Source organism: Filicampus tigris, chromosome 9 (assembly GCF_054856515.1).
Source record: "Filicampus tigris isolate MCC_2025a chromosome 9, RoL_Ftig_1.0, whole genome shotgun sequence".
NCBI lineage: Eukaryota > Metazoa > Chordata > Actinopteri > Syngnathiformes > Syngnathidae > Filicampus > Filicampus tigris.
The window spans coordinates 16,478,584-16,505,380 of NC_141225.1; the positions used below are offsets into that span (position 1 = coordinate 16,478,584).

At 41.9% G+C, this 26,797-nt stretch overlaps 1 protein-coding gene across 2 annotated transcripts; it reads left to right on the forward strand.

Annotated features, from left to right (window-relative positions):
• The first annotated feature begins 483 nt into the window (after positions 1 to 483).
• gdf11 (growth differentiation factor 11) lies at positions 484 to 26,577 on the forward strand. Of its 2 annotated transcripts, none has more exons than XM_086040610.1 (3): positions 484 to 1,199; positions 20,215 to 20,588; positions 23,615 to 26,577. In XM_086040610.1, exons 1-3 carry the CDS (start codon positions 785 to 787, stop codon positions 23,993 to 23,995), a joined length of 1,170 nt encoding a protein of 389 aa, XP_085896736.1. In that variant the 5' UTR covers positions 484 to 784; the 3' UTR covers positions 23,996 to 26,577. The 2 variants fall into 2 exon arrangements, with proteins under 2 accessions (XP_085896736.1, XP_085896737.1); XM_086040611.1 differs by having other exon boundaries at positions 23,618 to 26,577.
• Positions 26,578 to 26,797: the final 220 nt, after the last annotated feature.

Below are 26,797 nucleotides of genomic sequence, written 5' to 3' on the forward strand. Positions count from 1 at the left end.
AAATTTCAACCATTGCTTTTTTGGGGGGGAGTGAACACGTTTTTAACTGAGTCATCACTGTTACAAGTGAATTTGATCATTTGGTTATGCTGCTGGGAGCTAAAACTTGAGATATGTAGAAATAATGGCATTATCATTGATTTGGTTATTTGCTATATGAGAGACATTGAGATATTCTACCGAAACATCTGATAAAACAATTAAGGAGCATGTAATTGTCAATTGTGAATGTGTCATACATTATTTATATATATATATATATATATATATATATATATATATATATATATATATATATATATATATATATTCGGTCTAATAAGAGACCTTGCACCCTCCCTTCGCTCTGTCCCTCTTGACTTGGTGACAGACCTAAAAGCCTTTTGTTGCCATCTTAGCCAATGGAGACGGATGACGACAGCGGGAAGCTGAGATATATAAAGAGCACCCTTTTTGACCGCACTTGCACATTTTCCAGTGACACTTCTGCACACTCACACACCTCCATGGACTGAAACTAGTACAGACGACGCCAAAAGCAACCATCATACTACACGTGATCGGGCTATACGTTCATCAGACAGACATTTGGTCAACTTGCAATAAAGACACGCTGGAACGCACTTCTTGGCAACTTCTTGGTGTTGGATTAGATGCCACTCTGGTAGGATAAGGACAGGAGCGACGCACAGCCAAGAGAGGGGATTTAACTGGTAACGTGAGTTAAACGACAAAAGGAAACAAGAAAAAAAAAAGTTGCATTGCCTGGTGTCCACGCATCGTCATGTCGAGGTATAACTTCTTATTGTGCTTGATGGTGCTCATTTCCCTGGGACAGTCGGGGAGCGATGAGCCCAATCTGCTGCTGCCTCCCGCCAGCGAGACGCCCACGGATGCCGGCCTGTCGCTCCTGGACGAGGACGCCGGTTCCCACGAGTGCTCCGCCTGCGTTTGGAGGGAACAAAGCAAAGTGCTGAGGCTGGAGACCATCAAGTCGCAGATCTTGAGCAAGCTGCGTCTGAAGCAGGCGCCCAACATCAGCCGGGAGGTGGTCAACCAACTGCTGCCCAAGGCGCCCCCGCTCCAGCAGCTCCTGGATCATCACGACTTCCAGGGAGACGCGTCCTCCCAGGATGAATTTATGGAGGAGGATGAGTACCACGCCACCACGGAGTCCGTCATTACCATGGCTTCTGAGCGTGAGTAATACTATACTTCACGACTTCCGACACGCGCACCATGCGTAATTACGCAACCGAGTTGACTTTTCGCGCGAGTTTCTGTGCCTCATTCGCGTTAGACACCGAGTGACAGTTTTTTCCCCCCTGCATTCAAGTAGACCTTGGCTAATTGGCTCAATCAGCTGTTGGTGGCAGCTGTCAAAAAGGGATTACGCTTGAAGATGATAAATCAATATTCAGCCAGCCTGATGACCCTTGTCACTGTGAAGCAGAAGGTGGCTTCAACATGGCCTAATGGACTTTTTGTTTCCACGGTGCAAACAATCACTCTGCTAATAATGATGATGATGATGATGATGATGATGATGATGTGTGCGCGCGGGTGCGCGCGCGTGTGTGTTTGGAGCAGGCAGCTGCTCTCTTGAGTCCACCTCCTGCTGCTGTCAGCATGTGGAAAGCTTCCCTCTTGTTTCACCTCGTTTATGTGCGCGAGCGCATGACAAAGCAGCCCGAATGTCAAGTGCATTATTAATGATAACCCGGCTCTAAATGTGGGGAGTTATGACGACACGGCGAGCGGACGAACAATTTGCTGGCTCTCTTCTCGTTGGCCATGAATCCAATGATAAACCGCAGGCAGCCCCCTAGGAGACATTTGATAAAATTACTGTTGAACCCTGGCAGCTGTGCTCTATCGTTCTTTTATAGGAGCCTCTACCGGTCTCCCTGCTGTTCATCGCAGTGAGAAAAAGTGTGTCCAAAAAGCTGCCATTGTTCCCCTCATGCAGCGGGGGCCCCCCTCGGCCGCACTTGCCTTTTTAAATGCGAAGTTTATAGGCACAGCTCGTTTTTTCCACCGCGGGTACACAAAGACGGAGAAGCACTCGGGGTCGAGGGGAGTGTGTGACCTTTTCCTGCAGGATCGTGGGGTTCAACAACATTTACACACGTAATATATTCTGCACAAGGCGGATAGAACACGCCCCAAATAATCAACTCGTACAAGCGGCTGAACAAAGATGGCCCAGTGTGCCTCATGTGTTCGCAATATCTAATACTACGTTTCTTCGCATACTAATTTTACTTGCAAATCCATCCATCCATCTATCTATCTATCTATCTATCTATCTATCTATCTATCTATCTATCTATCTATCTATCTATCTATCTATCTATCTATCTATCTATCTATCTATCTATCTGTCTATCTGTCTGTCTGTCTGTCTGTCTATCTGTCTATCTGTCTATCTATCTATCTATCTATCTATCTATCTATCTATCTATCTATCTATCTATCTATCTATCTATCTATCTATCTATCTATCTATCTATCTGTCTATCTGTCTGTCTGTCTGTCTGTCTATCTATCTATCTATCTATCTATCTATCTATCTATCTATCTATCTATCTATCTATCTATCTATCTATCTATCTATCTATCTATCTATCTATCTACCTACCTTACCTTGTCTCTTTCTCCATCTCAATCTCTCTCCTTTATCTCTTTATCTATATCACTTTCTCCATCTGTGTTTGCGCCCCCTTTCTTTCCCATCTTCATCTCTCTCTCTCTCGCTCCTTTTCTATTACTGTCTTACCCCATCCCTCTGTCATGCTGTGTCTGTGTCTCTCTCTCTATCTCTCAATCTCTCTCTATCCTTGAGGGCTCACGTCGAAGTATTTTGAAATTCCAAGCTGTAAGACTAAGAAATTATTTAGGTAGTTTAATTGTTTTTGTTGTTGTTGCTGTTATTGTTTTTTCAATCTAAGTAACTTTTATTTTATTTTTTTTTACAGTTTTTGACAATCGCTAAGACACATTTCTTGAACCTCCACCCATTTTTTTCAAAACCTTAAACAAAAATTCAAAGAACATTCGCAAAATCCCAGTCTTTTCTATCACAATTGAACTATCATCTCAAAACCAGGTTTCCTGTTCAAAACCAAACAATGTGTTCAGATCATACACACAGGGAATAACAATAATAATATATTTACCATAGAGCATTCGTTAGGAACTAGATGAAATAATTTACGCAGCATGACACAGCATCCAGAGCAACCGAAAATGTTTATTCCAAACACATTTTGGGAAAATCTCATAGCCTAAGTGACATCTACATTCAACACTTTCATAACCAAACAAAAATAAAAATGAGCTTCAGTCTCCAACATCTCATCTGTTTACGGATCAAGCCGCAGGTCGTCATCCATCATAGGCAAGATTTCACTCACTTTCTGCTGGATATCACAGTCGGCTGGCATTATTTTGAAGGATCATGTCAACAGTGAGTGCTTCGTGTTGATGGGAGGCAGGAGCAGTCCTTCGTCACTCATTTGGTCACCGTTCAATTCAAATTCATTACATTTATACAAATTCATGAGCAGAAAATGCACTTAAAAGCATACGCAAACAGTAAAAGTGGCTTTGTAATGAGCATTACACAAGTTACAGTATCCTGCATGTTAAATGTTATCCAACAAGTAACAATTGTATTCTCCTGTTGACAATCAAATCGGGTTGGACTCTTTGTCCTTCTTCTCAAATTGGGATCTCAAGAGCAAGGGCATGGTGTACAATTGTTTCCCAAATCTCATCAGTAATGATTGTCCTCGGTCTTCCTTGGCCTCTTCACGAGTCTGCCAGCTCTCTTACGAACCCCTCTGCCGCTCTGTGTCTGAAGTGGCGTTTTTCGTAATTTCATTTCTTGAAACCTCCGCCTGTGTTGTCAAAACTCTAAACACGAATCCAAAACTTGCAACTGCATTTACAAAACTCACTTTTCTGTTACAACTCAAACTCTCACCTCAAAAATGGTTATTGTGTGTTCAAAACCAAAGAATCAGTTTAGATCATACACACAGCAAGTAAAAATAGATTCACCACAGAGTATTTGTTTGACACTAGAATAATTCAGGACACAGCATCTAGGGCAGGGATGGGCAATATAAATACTGGAGGGGGCTACAATTTTTCATCAGTGATATTGGCGGGCCCACCTACCTTCTAACCAGACACTTTCTATGACAAAAATGCTATTTTAAATATGGACAAAATATGCGCAATGCATGTATAAAAGATCCACTATCATCAACTCATAACAACAAATGTATTTTTCTCCCAACAAAGGGTTCTCTTGCATAAAAATTAACATTCAACAATGGCACAAAACTGCTGAACAAGAAACCAAAATTAAGTGCAAGAACTCATTTGATATATTTTAACCACAAAATGAACAAACTCAAAATTTTAATATCAGAGCGGTACAATGTTTGTCCTGCATGTCATTCCAAATCTGTAAAAAAATATTAGGCCTTCTCACGTTGTGCTAGAGAGCAGTATATGACCCAGTTTAAGTGCAACAAAGACATATCTGCCATCTAGTGGTGAATGGTGGTATTACAAGTTAAAGTTACAGTCAACCCCTGCATATTTCCAGTTCAGCACCCGCAGATTCGCAATATTCCCTGATTAAAAAAAATCATGCTTGGGATTTTTCCTGGATTCCCAGAAATGTCTTTCCCCATTTCGCACCGTTTTTCGTGCAAAACATATATTGAATGTGTATACGTGTTTTTGAAGTTTTTTGGGGGGTTGTTTGAGTTTTATTTTATTTTTTTCTGATGGCTTAACAATTGGCTTCTTCACAGACAAATAAGAAAACCTTCCCTGAAAATGACAAAGCATCCTAGTTCTCTAACAAAAGTAAATACGTCTTCAAACCTTGGTAAAAATAGTCTTTTTTGTCAAATGATAAACACAAGCCATCCGATTAGTGAACACACGATGCACCAGCTACACACTGATGGGAAGAATGAAAAAAAAAAATCTGGCTTTTGCTTTCTCTGTGCACAAGGTTGACGTCCTACTTTTTTGTCATAGTTCTCTAAACACACAGGGATCCAAATTTCAAATCTTTTCATTCAAGGTGTTTACTCTGTTTACTGTAAACATCAAAACACACACAAAACCGTGAGAGAGAAAAAAAACAACGACATTGTGTCGTCCCTCTGAGTCATTCTATGGTTGATTACATGGTCCACTATTGTAGCTCTGATGTCGTCATCAATTCTATTTCTTCTTCTTGCGCTCCGCCTCCTCTACCTCTTGCTTCTTCACCTCCACCTCCTCTTCCTCAGCCTCTACTAATTCTCACTCTTCCCTCTCTTCCCGCTATACCCAATTGCACCCCACACCGACAGCTTACCTGTGGCGTATTCGTAGTCCTCAGGCTGATTGCAAAATGAACTAATTATCGAAAACAGTTTGCCCCTCTGTCAATGTGGCCAGGAAATTGGCAGAATAGTGTAAATAATCGCCATAAATGTGTGTGGTTTTGCAAGGAGTGTGTTGATCATTTGGAAATTGAGTGTAAAGCAGTGTGTCGCAAAATTACAAACTCAGTACCCTGCCCCTGCGCAGATTTATACTGCCTCGCACCGGACACGCGTTACGCATGAAGATAGAGTCCTTAGTGTATTAGCTATTATGAAAAAGTGTAAATCAAGTGTCGTGGTTAACTGGCCCGACTCCCCCGCAGGCAGCGTGTGTTCCGTTCCCTCTAAGTGAGGGTGTGAGCGGCTGCATCTCGACATGTGGCCCTGTGTTACGACCGAGGTCGCGAGTTGATTCTCTAGCTCCCCGCAGCCCTCAAAAAGATAAGGAGTTTTAAAAATGGATAGATGAATGGGTATTTATTCATAATCGTTTCATGAAATGCCTTTTATTACATTTAGGTTAAAGTTTTTATTGTCATAATTGCCTTTATCTAATGCAGATTTTTTTTGAATGCTTTACTGCAAAGTGTGCGGTGTCTAGTTGGACTTATTGTAAGTTACCGCCTTGTGTAACACAGTCATTTGCTATTCTAATCAAGTCAAGGCAAAGCCATTTATATTTATAATTAAAAAGAACAGATAGCAAACAAAATTATGTGCGCAATACAATAAACAAGAAGGAAGCCAACTCTGAAATGAAGTGCATAGAAAGACAACCAAAATGTGATGTAATGAAGGACTCCTAGCCCTTCAAAATATTTTGAGGCTGTAGATTTTGTTCCTCTTTGGTCATGCTTTTACCCGTGCAACCTTATCAAGACATAAGCTGGTCATTTGGGGGCACTCGTATGACGTCTCCTCTCTATTCGTCATGTTTCAGCACTTCTGCTTCACGTCAGCTGCCGTTTTCTTCATCTGCTGCTTCTCCCCTCGTGCCACCTGCCCCCACCTTACCTCCTCTATCATCCCCCCGCCCCCCTCTTCTATGGTACCCATGGAAGAGTTGAGAGGAGTGCATCTTTTTTTTTTTTTTCCGCCTGTGGCGCCTTAGCGGGGTCCCACGGGATTAGAAGTGCCTTCCTTTTCTGTTTTTCTGTGATAGAAGAAGGACTTCAAACACTATACTGTTCCACGCGCACGTCAAACCCAATCACCCTTTCACGGTTCTGCTCGCTGCCTTTGATGGCCGTGTGGGTTCACACAGTACATACTGAACTGGACCTGTGCCAGAGTTGCTTCTTAGTATTCACTCAAGGTACGTGTGGGTGCCGCAGTGGGGGTTTACAGGGTCCATGCTTCGGAGTGGCTAATTACTATGAAATTTCATGGAAAAGTACAGCTATTTATATATCGTGGAGCGGCACTTAATGTACTAAAACATCCACCTCCATGCAGTATGTTCCGGAGGTAACGCTGGCTTACATTTCATGACTGAGTAACCGATGATGTGGTTCAAAAGGGTTGTGGTGTTTATTAGTGATATTATCAAGACGATTCTCATCTTATTTTGTCAAAACACCACCGCCATGGATTTGAAATGAAACAAACAAGATGTGCTTTAACTGCTGACTTTCATTTGAGGGTTTTTACATCCAAATCGGGTGATCTGTGCAGGAATTACAACAGTTTATCTGTATGCCTAACCACTTTTGACGGAACAAAAGTAATGGGACAAATTAACTATCGTAAATCAAACGGACTTTTTAGCACTTGGTTGCAAATCGTTGGCAGTCAATTGCAGCATGAAGTCTGGAGCACGTAGACATCGCCAGATGCTGGATTTGCGCTAGCAGGCCACTACTGCAACTGTCTTCACTTCCTGCTTGTTCTTGTGGCATTTTCTCTTCAGTTTTGTCATGCTCAATCGGGTTCAAGTCAGGTGATTTACTTGGCCATTGTGTCACATTCTTCTTCTTTGAATAAAAAAAAAAAAATAGCTGTTCGGTTGCTTTCACAGTATGCTTCAGATTGTTGACCATTTGGATCAATATGAATAGATAACATCACTTCGGATATTATCCTACTGCTTTTGCCAGCAATCGCATCATCAATAAACACAAGAGGGTCCATTCCATTGGCAGCCCACCTGGCCATGGAACATCCGAGCAGCCAAATGTCCCATTATTTTTGGCCTTTTTAAGATGTGGGAGGTACATATACAAACTGTTGTAATTCCTACACCTGATTTGGATGTAAAAATCTTCAAATTTAACCCGAAAAACCTTCAGTTAAAGCACATTTTGTTTGTGTCATTTCAAGTGCATTGAGGCGTTGCTTAAAGCTCGAAAGATTAGAAATGTGTCTATGACCCAATATTTATGGAACTGACCGTACATTACTTTCACAAACTACTTGGCTCACACACTTTTGGAACACACCTGAAAAAGTATGACATTGTACAACCTTTAGGGACGGAAATGGGCTAGAAAAAGCTATTTTGACAATGGAGGGCCAAATAACCATAAGTGATGCATCACATTCGTGGAAAAGATTTAAGTTGCTGTAAGGATTCTCTCCTACCAGTTCCTGAGTTTCTGAGAAGCCTTCTAATTCCCCAGAATGCAGCTCAGAGCTGCCAATGTTGTGATTCTACAGACAATCTGAAAATCATTCAATTAATTGCACAGCGTGCAGAGAAGACATATTTCGATTGAACGTGACATTGATTGGATTTTTCGTACTTTTTTCCCTTATCTAGTCATTTTACGCCCACATGGCCAGCATGTCAAATTAGAGGCACAACTTATGTAACAGAGTTACATTCAGCACAACCACAAGCATCTCTACATCAAATACACGCTTATAGGAATACATTAACATATGTTGGACTGGTGTCAACACACATGGACGCTAGAGCACACACACGCGCACAAACACACACAGTCGCACACACACTCAAGAGAAAAGTTCTCCTATTGACAAAAAGGGTCACCGAGTTCACAGCTATGTGATATATTGAAGAGGAGACTATTAACCTCATCAGGTCTCTTTCTTTGGCAGCAAAGACGAACCGGTAGTAACTTGAACACTTATCCCCCACCACACAAAACATCCACCAACCACTCCCACAAAAAAAACAAGTCTTTTATAGTGTTGACCCTATAAAAGGGTCATTTCCTGAAGGTGCAGGAACCATAAAAATTAAGAGGGAGAGCGCTAAAAGGACAGAGCCGAAGAAGCCGGACTCTCTGTCTTCAACTCACCGGTCGCTAGTCGGTGACTATGTGAGGTTTTTATAGATTTATTTATTCCGCGGAGGTCTCAGTTTGACGATGACACTTGTTCGCCTTCAATGGCGGGACTCCAAGGGGAAGATTGCCGTTGAATTGTTTGGCCGCCGGGGCACGACTGGTTTGTTTAAAAAGAAGTAAAAAGTCAAGAAAGGTCTGCAGGACTGTTGAAATTGCACAACATACTGTCAACTTTATGGCTAATAAAATTTCAAAGGGACCAAAGTCTATTAATACAAGGACAAAATTTCCCCAGGACCTCTGGAATCTCGCTCCCTCCACCCTCCTTCCTCTATTCCCACGCGCCTCTGGACCAATCCCTATAGGCCGCTTTCTCCTGCTATATTTGCAGATATTGCTTTGGCATTTAATAAAGTATTTTTACCAGAATATTAATAGGATATAAATTCACAAGTACATTGCTACTGGTGCGGTGTAGCTGAGGAGGAAAAGTGAAATGTTTCACTGCATGGCTTGTGCTGCTCAGCTCCTCTGTGAAACATTTTGGGGAGTGTGCGATGGAGTTAGGTGCATCTTGACTCATGCTGTGCGTACGAAAGGGGGTGGAGGAATGAAGGCAGCGAGTCCGCGGGGAGCAGCAAGCAGCCCAGCTCTATCCTAAAGGGACAGAAATCATGGAAGGGTTTTATAGGTACACTTAAAAAGACTCGAAACAGATGTTTCGTTTCACTAATAAAGGAAATAATTACTTCGGAGCAGTAATTAAGCCCTGTGTAGGGACATGGCTGAGGGGGGGTTGGGGGGCGGATTGGTAGGAGGAGTGAGAAGATAAAATGGAGATCATTGAGGGATTATTGTTGATGGATGCGTTCAGCCTCTGTGTGGTCGTATAGGCAAGGCATCGGTTTATGGTAGAATCCATTAAAACTAAGAGGCGTTTAAGCGGGGAAATGCAGTGCGGGCCTAATGTTGGATCCTTGGAGGGGAGGGAGCAAATGTGTTGGAAGGAAGCACAATTAACAGCAGATTACCTCATTTTTATCCCATGAAAATTTAATTAGCTCCATTTCAGCAGCAAAGGGGGAGCGGCCTTTTGCTGTATTTATCGCCGCATCACCCTGTGAGCTCCATTATGCATGTTATGGAGATGCATGGCCCAGTTATACTTTAGGGAGTTCCACTTATATAATGTAAAGCGCACTTTAAAGGGGAGTGGTTTTGTGCTGTATATGTAAAAAGTTCAATCAAGCTTAAAAAAATAAAAAAATAAAAAATACAAACACACCGGCAGGACCGGCTGGTGTGAGGAAAGGGTTTACAATGATGCACATTAAACTCAAATAGTCAGTGCACATGTCCACCAGCTGGTTTTTTTTCTGGGTGGGGGGGTGGGGGGGGGCTACAAAGGAATCAAGTACAAAAGATCAGATCGATCATCAATCTACTTAATGCCCAGTACTACTACTGAATACTAATGAACACCTTACTGTACCACTGAAGTGTTCACTTATGTGGCCCAAGTTACATTACATGTATTTACTGACAGGGTTTGACTTTAAGGAGCAGTGTTAAGTAACAACCTTCAGAGTTCTTTTCTGACGGCGGCAGTGTGAAAAGTGTCAGCGTTTCAAAATAAAGACGACTCATTAGTCATTCTGCCTGGATGTATCACCGGCCCCTTTGGCCTGTCGCGCATACTCTGTCTTGTGTGTAATCACACTACATCTACTGAGTCAAAAAAAATAAAAAAATAAAAAAAAGAACCGAACAGAGGCATTACTGGCAACGTTTCATGGTAGACAACATCAAGCAAATGAAAAGCTCATCTAATTTCACCCATACAAATGTACAAATATGAAATGTTAGATTAAATTCTTGATTTATTTTCTTTACTACATGCCTGCAGCAGCCTTTGCCATTCGTCCCAGCTGATATGATTGGATTAAAAAAAACAAAAATTGTTGTAGTGTTGCGTAAGGGACACCGACATGTGACACTGACATCTAAAGATGATTGGGAAAAGTAACTTAACCCTTATATTGTGTGTTCTTCTCACATAACGGTAAAGAAACAGGTTCATAACTGTAAAGACATAAACAGTTTCATATATAGGACAATTGCACAATTTGCAGGTGTTGCCCTTCAGCTCGGCAGGTGCAAGTGCATAAACGATCCTGACTACTCATGAAAGCCATACGGTCTTGTCTTTATACATCCATGATAACGGTAAAGAACTGAAAATTCATACATAACTCAGAAATAACATCTATTTTTCTATCTGGTATTGTGTGAATGCAAAATGGCTGTCACATCCTGGCACTTCAGATCACAGATCCCTCTGGTGTACTGCGCCGACATAATGAGGCTTCTTCCAGTACTGTTAATGGTAAGACAGCTTGAGTGACAAAGTCGAGCCGTTTTTAAACAAAACCAACATAAGGGACTCTTAAGACACTAAGACAGATTTTCATTAGTTTTCAACCAAAAGGCGTATTTAGCAATAGGAGAAAAAGCCTATAAAATGTCATTAGAATCTTCAGAAAACATGTTGCGAATCATGAAATTTGGGACACAATGGTCAAGACATTTTGGCATTAGTAATAATAATTCAAATACTAATCAGTAACATTTATTGATTTTCAAAATGAAATTCAGTCTGTCTTTACTGTTATTGATCAAATTATATGAAAATGACCTCTACAGCCAAATCATTCAAGCTCTGGCCAAATTTTGAGTTGACATGATTTTTTTTTGTTTTTTTTGTTGAATGAGTGTAAAATGATATATCAAGAGCTATGAACAAAAATGTTTACTATTTCTTCACATTTTTGACAAGACATCCCATGTCCAAAATTTCTCATATTCTTTCTCAGTACAAGAAAGTCGATTGGAATGCTCATAGTTTCTTAATATTCTTTGAAAGTAGACATTTGTACTTGTATTACTCCCCAGAACAGACATGAAACCCCCCAAACCTCAAATCCTGATTTGTATTTACTTATATATAATTTGGTTTGCCTGTGAACTTGTGAAGCATGCAAAAGTGAACCGGAAAAAACAAAGAACAGCACTTAGTCCTTCCTTACTGTATATGCGGGCAAAAAAAAAAAAAAAATGGGGGAAACAGAGCAGTGACCTGACATTAACGCCTCACACCCAAACACAGGCGGTGAGAGTAGTGTGCTTTCTGCTGTCCAGCTGGCCACCTTATTGCAGTTCACTGCACTCTTCATTCCCCCCCCTTAAAAAAAAAAATCATCCCTCCATGCCCCCAAAGTCCTGCTGGAGATATCCCGGTGCCTCAAAACGAACGTATATCTAAAACAGTCTCTTAAAACTTAAATATAATTGACCTTAGGTGTGGTTTGCCTCCGTTTGGAGTCAGCTATAGTGGATGTTGTGTTTTTTTGTGTTTCTGTGTTTCTCCGTGTGTTTGTGTGCACTCAGCTAGAACAGGGAGCATTAGGAGGTGTCTTTTGTTGCTCCTGGGGGGCTACTGTGCTTAGTCCTAATAGGAGTCTTGTGCCTGCCGTTGTCCCAAGGGAGAGCTTCTGAATGAGGGGGTCTAACTTCACACTCCCACCACACGCACACTCCCCCCCCCGCCCACCCCCAGCACACCCTCCACCACCTCCACTCGCGGATCAAGCCCGGCCTCCCCCACCACCTTCTCCAGTCCCCTGGGACTGGCCGAGAGACAAAGAGGGAGTGGGGCTGTGGTGGGATGGGATGTTTTGAAGAGGGGTACACCATGGCCCCTGTCTTATTAGAAGGGTCGTGAACGTGTCACGATGATTAATATGCCAAGGTGCGTGGGGATACCCTAGAGCCACATTTATTCAACATGACGGCTGCCAAACACACACTCGCCACAAAATGGCACATTTGCATTTCCCATTAAGGAAAGAAAATATAGATATATATATGCAAATTAAACTCCTATCTAGATTTATACCATGATGTGCTACCCATTTGGACATTAACAATAGATGGCCATTTTGCTTTGTAGTTTCACCTGGAAGATATAATGTACACGGTTGCTTTCATGAGGTGTGATTAACAAGTGAACGGCTGGAATAGCTAAAGTCATTTTATTGCCTGAATAAAGTCACAAATGTGTAACTATCCCGAATCGTACTTCAATCCAGGATTGGGCAGGATCCTTATCTTTGCAATAGTGTTAAATAAAGAAGGGAAGAATGCCATAAAAACATGAAATATAATCTAAACTTTAAAGTCAACCCTTGTAACCTTTTTATTGTATAGCTGCATCTTAACATCCCTTAGCGATATGTTTTCAACAGTTTACTAGCTCAATTCTACCACAACATGACTCCATGATGCTTTTAAAATGCCCGGTGTCTCATATTAAATGGGACAGCTTGCTGAATAAAGCCTTATATTCTATACGTCTAACGCTACTTGCTCGTATAGAAGGCTGTGGGCTAACTGTGCGTCACAGGTACCCAGGGAGTCAAGCAGATGCTTGATAGGCTTACCTGCAGGCCTGCTGCGCTTCGGCAGTAAAATTCATGCGCTGCATATTTTGCAATTATACCACAGGGAAATAAGCTGCTGTTGTAATGAAACATGGCCAGGAAAGGCAAACAAGGCCATTTCCTTTGGAAAAACACAGCATCTGTTAATACTTTTCTTCACGTTTTAACGTTATGTAAAGTGAAAGCAGTGCTCCAGTCTTCGGGGTTCTACGTGAGACTGATGTAGGACAATAGGAATGGGCTTTTTTGTTAGCATTTTGAAATGGGTCAAAACAAGGCAATAAGCCAAATTCCAGAGCCGGGCGCTCCGCCTATCCGTCACTGATGGACGGCTGTTTTGCTGACGATTGACGGGAAAAATGTTAAAATAGACGGACTGAGCATAGAGGGAAGCCCCTTTAGTGAAAGTGAAAGTGTCATCGGAATCGCCAACGGACGCCGGTTTAAAATTCAAGGCGGACCGGCCTATAGTGCGGTATATAAAAAATGTTTACCCCGGGAAAAAATGGCAAATGACGGATGACGAAAAGGTAACCATGCTGCAGATGGATGATGAATAACGGACGCTCAATTTGTCGTAAAATGCCCAGCTCTGCCAAATTCTCTTCTTCATACTTTTTACAGCAGATCTGGGCCCGGGGGGCACATCCGGCCCATCTCCCTCTAGGAGACCATGAAGTCAAAATAAAACGTAAAATATTTGGTGCTTTTATTTTGAAGGTTGTGCTTTTATTTTATGTGCACATATGTGGACATTGGTTCAATTGAGGTAGTCTGCCATGTTGCCAATTCAGCAATGTTTTTGCTATATTTATTGACTGTCCCGACCCATTTAGCAACAATTTTTCCCCAAAAGACACTAACAAAAATGACAACGGTCCTACTGTTAGCAACATCCTTATTTACTGCACGTGTGGAGTGAAGACGGCCAAGAGGATTTGGACTGCTAATACTTTATGCAAATCTGCAGTTTCATCGACCATACATATTATGTCGATTGACAAAAAGTCATACCTTAGGAACTGGCAAGGGAAGCAAGATAAAACCAGTTTTGTTTGAAAGGTGTCTTCAAGTCTTGCGCTGAATAGAATTTTCAAAGCATTTGGCAAGAAATGCAATACGGCTTTGATGTATGCCACGCAAAAAATGTCTTCCATATTGAACACTTGTCAAAAATGTAATCGAACATTAATCCCTTCGATTTTTTCTTTTTTTTTTTTTCCTACAAAAACTAGGATTGCTAGCTTGGGTTTTAATATCTTCAACAGTCATTGACAGGTAACATAGGTAACATAAAGTCAGTCGGCTGAGTGATGTCTTCTTCTCGCCAGGAACTGTTGGATGTTCAGTGCGTTGTGAGCAGGCACGTCGTGGGGAAGCATCAACAAGATGTCCTGCCCAAACCTCTTCTTGGGCACTGAACAATGCAAATGCAGCAGAATCTGTTTGTAGATGTTCTGGATGATCGCCCGGCCCACATTGAAGGGGAAATTTTGTAGTTTGGTGTTTGGGTTTGGAATATATCTTTTGTCTTTTGTCTGGCACACCTTGTTCATTGAAAATTAAAACCGGTACTACTCATGTTCAGACCATAACGGTGAGAACTGTCTTCAATTATTTTCAGGCTGCAAAATGCCTTTGTCATGTAAAAGAACCACAAAACCGACAGAAGTTGTTTTTTCATTAAAAAAAAAAATAGTTTCCAGTTTAAAAAGTTATATAAAAGCCCCTATTAGTTGATTTTCTTTCAGTGAAGTGTTTCCTTGAGTGGTGCTGAATGCAAACGCTGATCGTACAAATGAGTCGGTTTTAAATCAGGGTAAAAAAGTAAAAAGTCGAGAATTGTATTTGGGAAATGAAACGCAGATGAGCTTCAATTTGCAATGGCATCAAAAGCAAAGCTTGAAGGTCTTAAGGTCTCCCACTGGTTTTCTGTGCTTTACAAGCAAAACCAGCCGGCTTTCCCCAAGTGAAACACTCTGCCAAAATGTGCCGTGTAATAAAGCTGGAGGCATTCCTCCTCCTCCTCCTCCTCCTCCTCCTTCTCCTCCTACTAGAGCACTTACAGGATCTATAAAGGCACAAATTGAATTCATCAATGAAGTCATTGTTTGACGTGACATTGCTCATATGTTGGGCATGTGTGTGTTTAATAAATGTCCTAACTAATTGACTTGTGCTGCTCAGATTACACATTCTGGAGAATAACTCAAGTAATCACGTTTTTGCGGTGTTTAGCGCCTTGTTTGCTTTTAACAAAGGCAAACTGTTGCCACCTTCCTCGATCCAAAACAACAACTGGTCATCGTTAAGTAAACCCCAAGCAAACCTTGGAATCATTCATTGGCAGGGCTGTGCCGATGAGCAAACACGTTAATTACGGTGACCTCAGTAACCCACCGAAAAGGAACATATTGTTTGTCCAGCGTGAGACAGTGTATTATTTACACGCACTAATGACTGGGCCTGGACATACAGGCTGGAGGATTACGTCTGTCCCCCGGTTTGGCCCTTATTCAACAGTGGCCTGGACTCTTCTAATGGACAGTCCATCTGTACTTCAGTGAGTTCATATCCCTCAATGCGCCACCATAATTCAATTAGGACTCTTGTTGAGTGTGCAAATCAAAAAGTGTTCTCCCCTGGTCAGTCGATGACTGTGCTGTACTTTTGGTCTCCACCCTACTCCAAAAACAAAACAAAAAAAACAAACGGTAGGTCTATCGGACTGACTTGTGCGCCAGCGATTTCCAATGACTGTGTGTTGAAAAGGCGTGTTGCGAAGAAAGACGTATTAGCATTGCCATAGGGTCGACCTTGACCTTCAAACTCAATCTGGCTATTAGGTGTCACCCCTCCCCAGCACCCCTGAGATGTAAAGTGGCTGACGGTTTTGACCCCTGATCCCATTTCTTAACTAGGCTGAGGTGCCAAATAACCTTTTGACCCAGGAAGCATTTGCAGGTTGCCTGAGCAACCTCCGATTGAGCAATGATTGACAAGTCTATGCACATTGTATCTTTTCTTTATCCGACAACAGTCCATTGCCAAACAAACGACAGTATGTGAATAAACTGTCACTTATGTCTGGTATTACTGTCAAATACGCTCAAGCCCAAAAGGACCGATAACATATTCTATTGTACTCCGCTAGCGCATTATTATGCCTGATAGATGCGGAATAAATTTCCCTTAATAAATGAACACTTTACATGGAAATGAATGTATGAATGCAATGGATGGATGTCATTATATCAGATGGAGCTCTATGTAAATGAACCGCTGCGCGCATTTGACATGTGGTGCCAATTGCCGAAAACACGAGGGGATCATGACAGGACTAAATCTGCCTATTTCAGCCGACACCTCATGTTCTTTGACATGCACCTTAATCCAAAGCCAAAGTAGATTTGCAACTCGGCTGAGCTGCTGGAAAAGGGGGGGAAAAAACACACACACATAATTTTGCTAGTTGTAATGTAGGGGTAGACCATTTCATTATGACTGACCCAGGGGAATCGAAGGTTACCATCTGGCCACTAGCCACCATCACCGATTCTTGTTTTAATATGCAAATGGATTTGTTTTTGCAGCTCATGTAATCACAATTGTAACCCGACTCGAGTGATGGTGACAATAGCTAGACCGTTTACATAGCCTTCCGTGAATATATGAGCAACTAAAATGGGAGGGTGAGTGTGGGTCCACTGCGTCGATTTAACATTATGTAAAATAAAAGTTATACAATAATTCAGTCAGAAATGCTGAATTGGTCGCAAATGCATCAGAGTTGACCTGACGTGCATGGTGCAAGACTTGCCATTGATGAAATGCAAACTATGATGAGATGACACTGGGGGGGTCGTGTTGACACAACTGTTGGTGTGTGAACACACTGAGAGTGGCAAGTGTAAGGAGGCACAGTGCTGTTACTGTCACAGGATTGTATTAAAGACAACTTGTGTGGAGTTGGGATTTCACTTTGCTGATTGGTGGACAGCGGCATTGGAACAGATAACTCAGTTAACTTGAAGAAGGATTTTGTTTGCCTGAAAGCATAGGGTCGTTTTTAGCTTCCTGTCATATAATATCAAAATAAATAGCAATGTGCTTGCTAAAAATGTTATTTTGTTTTCTGAAAACATTGGGTATTGATATTATTAGGACAACAAATGTATTTTTTTAAATTAAAATACAACACCTGAATGTGTGAATGCTGAGAGATGTCAATCCGATATGACAATTAAATATATCAGCTGAAAGGATCAAACACCTTTGAATAATACATAATCTTTTTCAAATTCCTAAATGTACCCAATGTGAACAGGACAAGGTCGGCATCACAGCAGACGCATACCAGTCACTTGGAGGCTTTGAGGCGATGTCATGACATGATTGCTGCATATTTACTTATTATGTGTCATTTTTATTCATCAAATCACATTTGATCTTCTCTCAGAAAACGTCAATTTTGTGGGAAAGTGATATATATTTGGGTTGAAAAGAGTAAGCTCACAGCACCTAGCTCAGGGGTTGGCAAAGTATGGCTTGCGCTTTCTTCTTTAATTTGGCCCACCAAACATTTGCACTACACTGGCCAACAACAAAAACAAAAAATAGAGTGCCAAAGATATTGTACCTGTCGATGTTCCAATACAAATGTGGCCCTTGAGCACAAATTCTATAAGAAATATCTGCACATATTATCCTATGAACGGGTTCAAATCTGCTGAGCGACGCTGCTGCTGTTAAGAGCAGAAATGAATTAATATTCTAAAATATTCACACTCAACTGCTGAGAACAGATGTTGGCAGAAATTCCATGAGCACGATAATGCTGCTTAGCCACCAGTCCAGGGTGTACCCTACCTCTTGTCCCAAGTCCGCTGGGATAGGCTGCAGCTAATGACGACAAGCCCTATAGAAAACAGATGGATGGATGGAATGCTGCCTAACAGGTCACAGCATACCATAACAAACCAAATCATAGCATGCAAATATGTCCCCCTCGGTGCTGTGAGCTGCACTGGTGTAACATCAGATTAATCCTATTGGAGACTTGGACACAGTGCTTTAAAGACTGTGTCTTGACAGCAATGGGTGGGGGGGTTTTGGTTTGAAGTTGGAGGTTGACACCCACATTCCCCAAGGGGGCAACGCACCTGACAACTACTACAGATGACTAATACTAATGATAATAAATTGGGTTTATATAGTGTTTTTTCTTGATGTGGAAAAAAACAAAACAATTTACAGCTAGGGCGGCACGGTGGTCGACTGGTTAGCACGTCCGCCTCACAGTTCAGAGGTCGTGGGTTCGATCCCGGCTCCGGCCTCCCTGTGTGGAGTTTGCATGTTCTCCCCGTGCCTGCGTGGGTTTTCTCCGGGCACTCCGGTTTCCTCCCACATTCCAAAAACATGCATGGTAAGTTGATTGGATACTCTAAATTGCCCCTAGGTGTGATTGTGAGTGCGGATGTTTGTCTCTGTGTGCCCTGCGATTGGCTGGCAACCTATTCAGGGTGTCCCCCGCCTACTGCCCAAAGACAGCTGGGATAGGCTCCAGCACGCCCCGCGACCCTTGTGAGGAGAAGCGGTACAGATAATGGATGGATGAATTTACAGCTAAAGCAGTGACAAAATTGTCTTTATAACGCCTCATGAATAATTGTTTGCCTCCTGTGTCAAGATCTGATCTGTGACCCTAACACAATGATGAATTATGATCCTCAAGTAAAGACTTCTTTAAAGGTGGTCATCTTATCAGAGGCTGCTCTTGTTTTAGTTTGTTGTATGGAGATTGCTCATGGCAGGGGCAGAGCAATTATATAGGATGCAGGGCTGTGGGCCACACCGCAATCGAGAAAAATCCTCATCACCATTAAGAGAAAGCTGTTTTTTATAGCAGTTTCACAAAATAACTATATTTGTTTGGATTTAGTGTGTTTCATAAAGTTGAAGAATGTCAAAGTGGCAGAGCTGGGCATTTTACCAGAAATTGAGCATCCGTCATTCGTCATCCACCAGCAGGCAAGGTACTCCTCCGTTGTCCGTCATTCGCCTTTTTTGCAGGGGTAAAAAAATAGTACCCGTCTATAGGCTAGTCCTCCTCTAATTTCAACCGGGCTTCCGTCGGGGATTCCGACTAAACTTTCACTAGACGGAATACCCTGCAGCTCTGCAAAGTGGCCCTTGCATCCATCGATTTTTCTGCATGCGGCCCTCGGAAGAAAAATTTTGTGAACTCCTATGTTAAGTGTTGAGAAAAATTACCAGTTAGACCGTTCTGCGTAAGAAGCATTTTGTATTCTGGAATATAACCCCAAAGGCAGTGGTGGGACGTAACAATGAGTAAATACTTCATTATTTTTCATATAATTGCACTTTACTTGACTATTTAATTTTCCGACCTCTTTTACTAAAAAAAAAAAGCAGACAAATGGAAAGAGGTAAAATCATTTCTTTTCAAATCATTTCAAAACCTTTTCCACTATTAGTGTGATAACCTGTAAAACTCAATTATTTGGAATCAATTCTTTCACCGAAGGGGTGTAAAAAAGAAACAACTGGGATAATTTAGTTGCACAAGTGTTCACACCCTCTTATACAGTAACTGGGATGTGGCTGTGTTTGGAATTAACCAATTACATTCAAATTCCGGTTAAATCTGAGTCAAAACACAATTGACACCCTTTAAAGTACCTCTGAGTAACCCCAAATGACGTTTGTTTGTACTAGTAGGCTTTTCCTACTCTATTTGGAACTTTTTATAATTCCTTCTACAATTTCATGCACAAGAAGCACCGTGAATACATTATGATGTAAGGTATACAACTGCAAACAAATAGAGTATGTCCAGATTGAATGAGTCCAGCAGAAAATAGATGAGGCGACAAAAATATCCGCAAAAGCCTACTAGAACATCTCAACTTTATTTGGGGTTAATCTGAGGCACATTAGATGGCGGCAGGTGTGTGTTAACATGAGTCTCGGTGTTATTGGTTGATTCTGATCACAGCCATGTGAGTATTTTTTGTATATTAATGACTCTGCTCTCTCTCACAGCGGAGCCCCTGGTGCAGGTGAATGGGAAACCGAGCTGCTGCTTCTTCAAGTTCAGCCCCAAACTCATGTTCACCAAGGTTCTGAAGGCCCAGCTGTGGGTGTACCTGCGACCTCTGCAGCAGACCTCCACAGTTTACCTGCAGATCCTGCGGCTCAAGCCCGTGACGGAGCAGGGCAGCCGCCACATTCGCATCCGTTCGCTGAAAATCGAGCTCAACTCCAGAGTGGGACACTGGCAAAGTATTGACTTCAAGCACGTGTTGCAGAACTGGTTCAAACAGCCTCACACCAACTGGGGAATCGACATCAACGCCTTTGATGAGAGCGGCAATGACCTGGCCGTTACCTCGCTGCGACCCGGGGAGGAGGGGCTGGTAAGGACCCTCAGACCTGTCCCAGGGACAAGAGATCCCCTTTAAGCACAATTACGTCATGCTCAACTCTCAATTTAATATAAACAGGCATGACAACATCAAGTCGGCGCATTTTTTTAATTAGCTGTCAGGATCACACCAAGTGAGACATTAGTAAACAACTCACAAAATGAGGATAGAAGGCACTCAACACAATATTGTCATTTTACTTGCGCAAGGAGAGCGAAGGGAACTACCGCAACAGTTCCTAAAACCCTCTGATAAGCACCTCCGCCTCCTCGCTTTTATTTTCTTAGGAGTCCCTGATTACAAAGGTGTTCCAGCTCTAAGGGAAAGGGGAGCGAAAACAGCTGGAACACTCTGAACTTGCTTTGTCTGTGTGTGTGTGCGTGTGTGAGCCATTATCATACATATGTGGAAGCAAAGCACACTGAGCAAGTTGGGCTTGGAAAAAGCTAAAGCTAAACCCACAAGCTAATAAGGCTAACAAGTCTAATCATGAAAAACCTGCACATGAATCATGATATACGTTATTATTCTTACATTACCCCATAAATCTCTCAAAACGCCCTGGTGAAGGGAGATAGATACACTGTGAACATAATACATTCAGTATGTCATTTCATGAGCACTTTCTAGAGCAAGCAACCATCTTAGGTAACAGCAGTCAAAATAGGATGCCATATAGAAGTAGAACCATGTAATGTATTTACCAAATTAACCCAAAAGGTTCAACAACACATTAAATCATTGTGAGGAATGTTAAGATACAGTAAATGATGTGAAAATAAATATAAAATATAGATCTGTTGTATAAGTATGTATTTCATTGACTCATAACGTAATTACTAACGTCAACCACTACCACTAGTGGTGACCCAAGAGACCTACTACAGAAAACCACAAAGCACAAAAATGAATGATTGTGCCCAACCATATCATCTTGTACAGCACGTATATTATTCCTATGTATGTGTACAAGCAATGACTGTCTTGATTGTAACTTGGTCTTACTGCCCCCAAGTGGCTAGAAACATCATTCAATGCGGATGCAGAGTGTTATTTAAAAACTGAGGTTTAAATTAATTTGCATTGAACAGATGAATCATTGTTACGCTAAATAAGGCCTGCAATTAATAGGAAGATAAGAGTCTTGTTAGATGATGCATTGACTGCATCATTTGTTTCTTGGATTTAAAACATTTTAGTCAAGTCAAATTTATTGATATAGCCCTTAATCACAAGTACGTCTCAAAGGGCTTAACATGCCCATAGTTAACAAATATTACCGACATCCCCTGATCTTAACCCCCAGGAGGGCAAGGAAAAACAAAAAGAACTCCCCATCCAGGGAAAAATGAGAATCCTTCAATGAGAGTGAACATGGTTTCCACAATAAAGAATCGGCTCGACCAAATATTTGCCAAGTGCTTATTTGGGACATATCATGTCTGGCGTCTTGGCCAATAAAGCGCTGTCCTCGGAGTACACAGCAGTGTCCATTATTATTCTTGAATTAAAAAAAGCAAAAGATCCAAAACAACGGCAAGATCAAATAAGCAAAGAAAAAACGTTTCCATCATCCTCTGGGGCTTTTATTTCAACAAGGACCCTAAAGGCCAAAAGTGGTTTCACTCCATTGGCCTTTCAGTTTATATGTTCTTCTTCATGCGTCACGTCAACTTTATTGTAGTCCAGCTGGAATCACTGAGTGAAGAGGCAGGCTTTGCAGGAAAGGCACTCAATTTGGTGCAGCATTTTAATTTTTACTTCCAAATAGGCAGTCAAATTAGATATTTGGTGTGAACAAATACTGTATAGTCCGCTAATAGTGTAGTGGTACACACGCCTGAGTTGTGTGCGGGCAGCGTGGGATCGATTCCCGCTCAGTGACAGTGTCTATGTGTGCCCTGCGACTGGCTGGCGACCAGTTCGGGGTGTAGTCTGCCTTCGCCCATTGACGGCTGGGATAGGCTCCAGCAACTCCCCGCGACCCTATATAGGATAAGCGGTTTGGAAGATGACATGACATGACAAATACTGTATTTTTATTTTTATTTTTTTAACTCCTGTCACCCCAGATATGACAGGACTCCCATTCAACATGAGTTTCAATTTGATTGGGTGGAGGGTGTGTAAATTACATTTATTATGATTATTATGATTATTATAATAATAATTATTATTATTATTATTATTATTGTTATATTCAATTGAATTGGACAGGTTATAGGTCGGCGGCACGGTGGTCGACTGGTTAGCACGTCTGCCTCACAGTTCAGAGGTCGTGGGTTCGATCCCGGCCCCGGCCTCCCTGTGTGGAGTTTGCATGTTCTCCCCGTGCCTGCGTAGGTTTTCTCCGGGTACTCCGGTTTCCTCCCACATTCCAAAAACATGCATGGTAAGTTGATTGGACTCTCTAAAATTGCCCCTAGGTGTGATTGTGATTGCGGATGTTTGTCTTTGTGTGCCCTGCGATTGGCTGGCAACCAATTCAGGGTGTCCCCCGCCCACTGCCCAAAGACTGCTGGGATAGGCTCCAGCACGCCCCGCGACCCTTGTGAGGATAAGCGGTATAGATAATGGATGGATGGAAGGTTATAGGTCACATAAATGGTGAAAAAAGTTGTGAGATGATTTATCTTGGTCTCATTATTTTACATCACAAAGACCTGCCATTTGAACTGGGGTGTGTAGACTTTTTATATCCACCGTAACTAATACAGCTCACGCTAAACATCAATTGTTTTTTAATATCAATTGAATGACAAATGGTCTACCTAAGAATTTCCTCTAATTTAGATCATCTTAACGTCCTTTCTGTGCTATATGTTGAGCTTCATATAAAAGCTGAAAACACTTTGTCTAATCCGCATACGATCAACATGTTAAAAAGTTGAACTACTGTCTGTTGATAAAGGCATTATTATTCTTTTCACCTGCCATCATCGGTTGATCCGCTTTTACCCCCGTCCATAACCCCCTTTATAACCACCTCTTTCTCTCGCTCCTCCCCCTGTTTCCAGCAGCCGTTCCTGGAAGTGAAGGTTCTGGAGACGACCAAACGCTCTCGAAGGAACCTGGGTCTGGACTGCGACGAGCACTCCACCGAGTCCCGTTGCTGTCGCTACCCTCTGACGGTGGACTTCGAGGCCTTCGGCTGGGACTGGATCATCGCGCCCAAGCGCTACAAAGCCAACTATTGCTCGGGCCAGTGCGAGTACATGTTTATGCAGAAGTACCCGCACACTCACCTGGTGCAGCACGCCAACCCCCGTGGCTCGGCAGGGCCCTGCTGCACCCCCACCAAGATGTCGCCCATTAACATGCTTTACTTCAACGATAAGCAGCAGATTATCCACGGCAAGATTCCCGGGATGGTGGTGGATCGATGCGGCTGCTCTTAGGCTGCGGGAAGATGACACACGCTTGTGCACGTTCACCATTCCCTCAAACCACCTTAAATGCGAATGGAGCACTCCCCTGGCACCAGAACCCACCATTCCTTGGCACGAGATTGGAAAAAAAAAAAGAAAAAAAAACACAAGGGATTCCATTTCTTGAAATTCAAATGATTCTAACTTGTAGAAAGTTCTGTGTGAAATAGGAATCGAAAAAGGGACTGAGTGATGGAAATACAACGTGCGATGCGGCTTCAGAGAATGAGACAAACGTATGTTTGATTTCTGTTGTTGTGTTTTTAATGGCATCTTTGTGAAATGTCCATGTTAGTGGATGGAGATGACAGGAGACTCAAGCATTTTCAGTCTGAAGTTTCAAGACATTTTAGTTCACAAACACTCTTCCTCATGGGGGATCTACAAAAAAAAAAAAAAAAAAAAAAAACGGGGGCAAACACTTCAACCGGAATCCACAGTTAACTCCTAGAAATCCGGTTCAATGTTGTTTCCAGATGTCTAGCAATGTAACGTTTTAAGGAGATCCAAAACCAAACCCTTAATCTATAACACCTTAGTGCGACATTCTCACGGATCTACAAACCCTTTTCACTGCTGCTTTGATGTGTTTTATTTGGAGTCTTGTAAAAACTCCAAAAAGCAACCGCGTGAGTGGAAAGTATGGCTAGTTCTGCTAGAGTAGCGACTTCAGATGTACAGTTAAGGCCACAATGATTCCTATGCTGCTCAAGTCTTGAGTTCAAGTCAATTTGTATTTGATGAACGGGTGTCGTTTAGCTGCAAATGACGCGAGGCAAAAGATTAATATGGGTTTATATTTGACATTTTCTTTGTTTCTTTTTAATTAACTTATTTGCATCCTTGCTGTTGTCAGAGCTAAATGATAACCATTCAACTAGTAACATTGCACTTTAAGTCAACATTTGGCTGGGGTATGAATCATTTGAGGCTTAACTGTACACCGGGAAGCTGAGCAAAAATCTGACCTGATGTAAATAAACAAAAACATCCAAGTAATTCTAATACATGAGCGCAATGATCACATCATCACGCTGGTTCACTGACCATTAGCAAGCTTAGATCAAATCAAAAGGGACCCAACTCCGAAACACTCATAGCAAACTAGGCAAAAGACAATGTAGATCATGCCACTAACCGCATTTTGCCCCCACCCTCTCCACTTCCCAGCTCATTCTCATCGTGAAGAATTGCTATTGTTAGTGCTTGAATACAGTAGAGATTAGTACAGTATGCTCAAAGTGTGTCTTTGTCTCATGGATGTCCTAGCCGAGATATCCATTTGTTGTAAACGAAAGCACTATGCTGTTGGATAAAGGAAGAGCCTTCTGACATTATTATATATAAATGATATATGTATATATTAAAAGAAAAAGGCATACGAAAACCTTTTTGGGGGGGCACTCTACCTTACCAACAATAAATTTTGCACTATGGCATGAGGAGGTAAAGTGTTATTTGTGTTTTGACCAAGCACAAGCCAGCTTGGACAGTGTAGCCTCGAGGAAACTAGTCAAGCTTCTGCTGAGGAACCACGCGGAGAAACTAGCAAGGTTATCACTCGTTTGATGCCGTCACACTCGTCCTGGCTTTTGTCTGAAGCGGGGGCCTGTCCACTCCACACACACATCCAATCCGTTCCGGAACCTGGACATCCTGTCCCGTGCCAGCGGCCTGAAAGGCCTCCTTTCCAAACCTTGGGTGACAAGTCATGTGTGTAATAAAAGTCTGCGTCGATGAATACAGAATGCTTTAACTGGAAATGGCCCGTCCACCTACTTTATTACAAAGTTAGCAAGACTTTAGTGTCTGATTTGCCTTTGTGTGTGTTTTAAGAGAAAGCGCCCATGTAAGAATGGGAGGAGTATCCAGGGATCGTTAGCCAAAGTAGAGGACGACATGTTGTGTGCTGTAACTTGTGTTGTTATCGCAGGAATTATGCTAGAACTTTTCAAAGGGAGGAAAACGCTGTTTGGGGCAGTGGTTGGAAAAGATTCAACTGGTCAATTGTCTGTATTTATTAATATTAATTACAAAGTCTGTCTACCTCACTTTAGCATTCTAAAAAGAACTAGCTTTGAAAAAATGGATTAAAATGTGCAAATGAACACTCACGACCCCCAAAAAGAGTAGAAGAAAACCACAGGGTCCCCGTACTCTCAGGCTGGGATGGACTTATTGACAGAATGACTGATGCTCACGTGTGGTCAAAAGATGGAATTAGCTGTGCCCGCCACGGCTTGACTATTGCTCAAGCCGTTTTGAAATTTAGTCTTTGTATACTGGTATGTGTGTGAGTGTTTTCATAGAAATATATGAGAGTAAAAAGCCTCTATGTAAATAACAGCCCAAATGTTGACGTTTATGATGTTTTGGACAGGTTCACCGCTTCTAATGTTTTTCATTCCTCCATTCTTTGTGTAGTTTTAAATAAATCACCCCGGCATTGTAGTTTAATGGTTGTGCATATGAATAACTGTTCAATTGTTACTTTTGCCTTTGTTGTTGATTATCATTTTTCTTTTGTACAATAAATCATTTATTTAGCTTATGAGATTGGTGGTTTACTCTCTGATATTATTTTGGTCTAGTCAACAAGTGTTGGGAATCGTACATGAAAAATAAACACATATACTGAAGCTAGCTTAGCCTGTTGCTGCTGTGCCTTAGCTCTGGACGCTGCAGTGTTTTACTCCACTTTGCTGCAGCACTCCATTTCTTGCTGCCGTCAGTCCCCTCAAATAAAATGTGTCTCTTTGCAGTGGCCAACTG

Excerpts from the sequence above, each read along its gene's own strand:
- gdf11 (XM_086040610.1), top strand. The coding sequence starts at position 785 with ATGTCGAGGTATAACTTCTTATTGTGCTTGATGGTGCTCATTTCCCTG. Across the intron at positions 1,200-20,214 it reads CATTACCATGGCTTCTGAGC|CGGAGCCCCTGGTGCAGGTG; the intron begins GTGAGTAATACT and ends TCTCTCTCACAG. Across the intron at positions 20,589-23,614 it reads GACCCGGGGAGGAGGGGCTG|CAGCCGTTCCTGGAAGTGAA; the intron begins GTAAGGACCCTC and ends CCCTGTTTCCAG.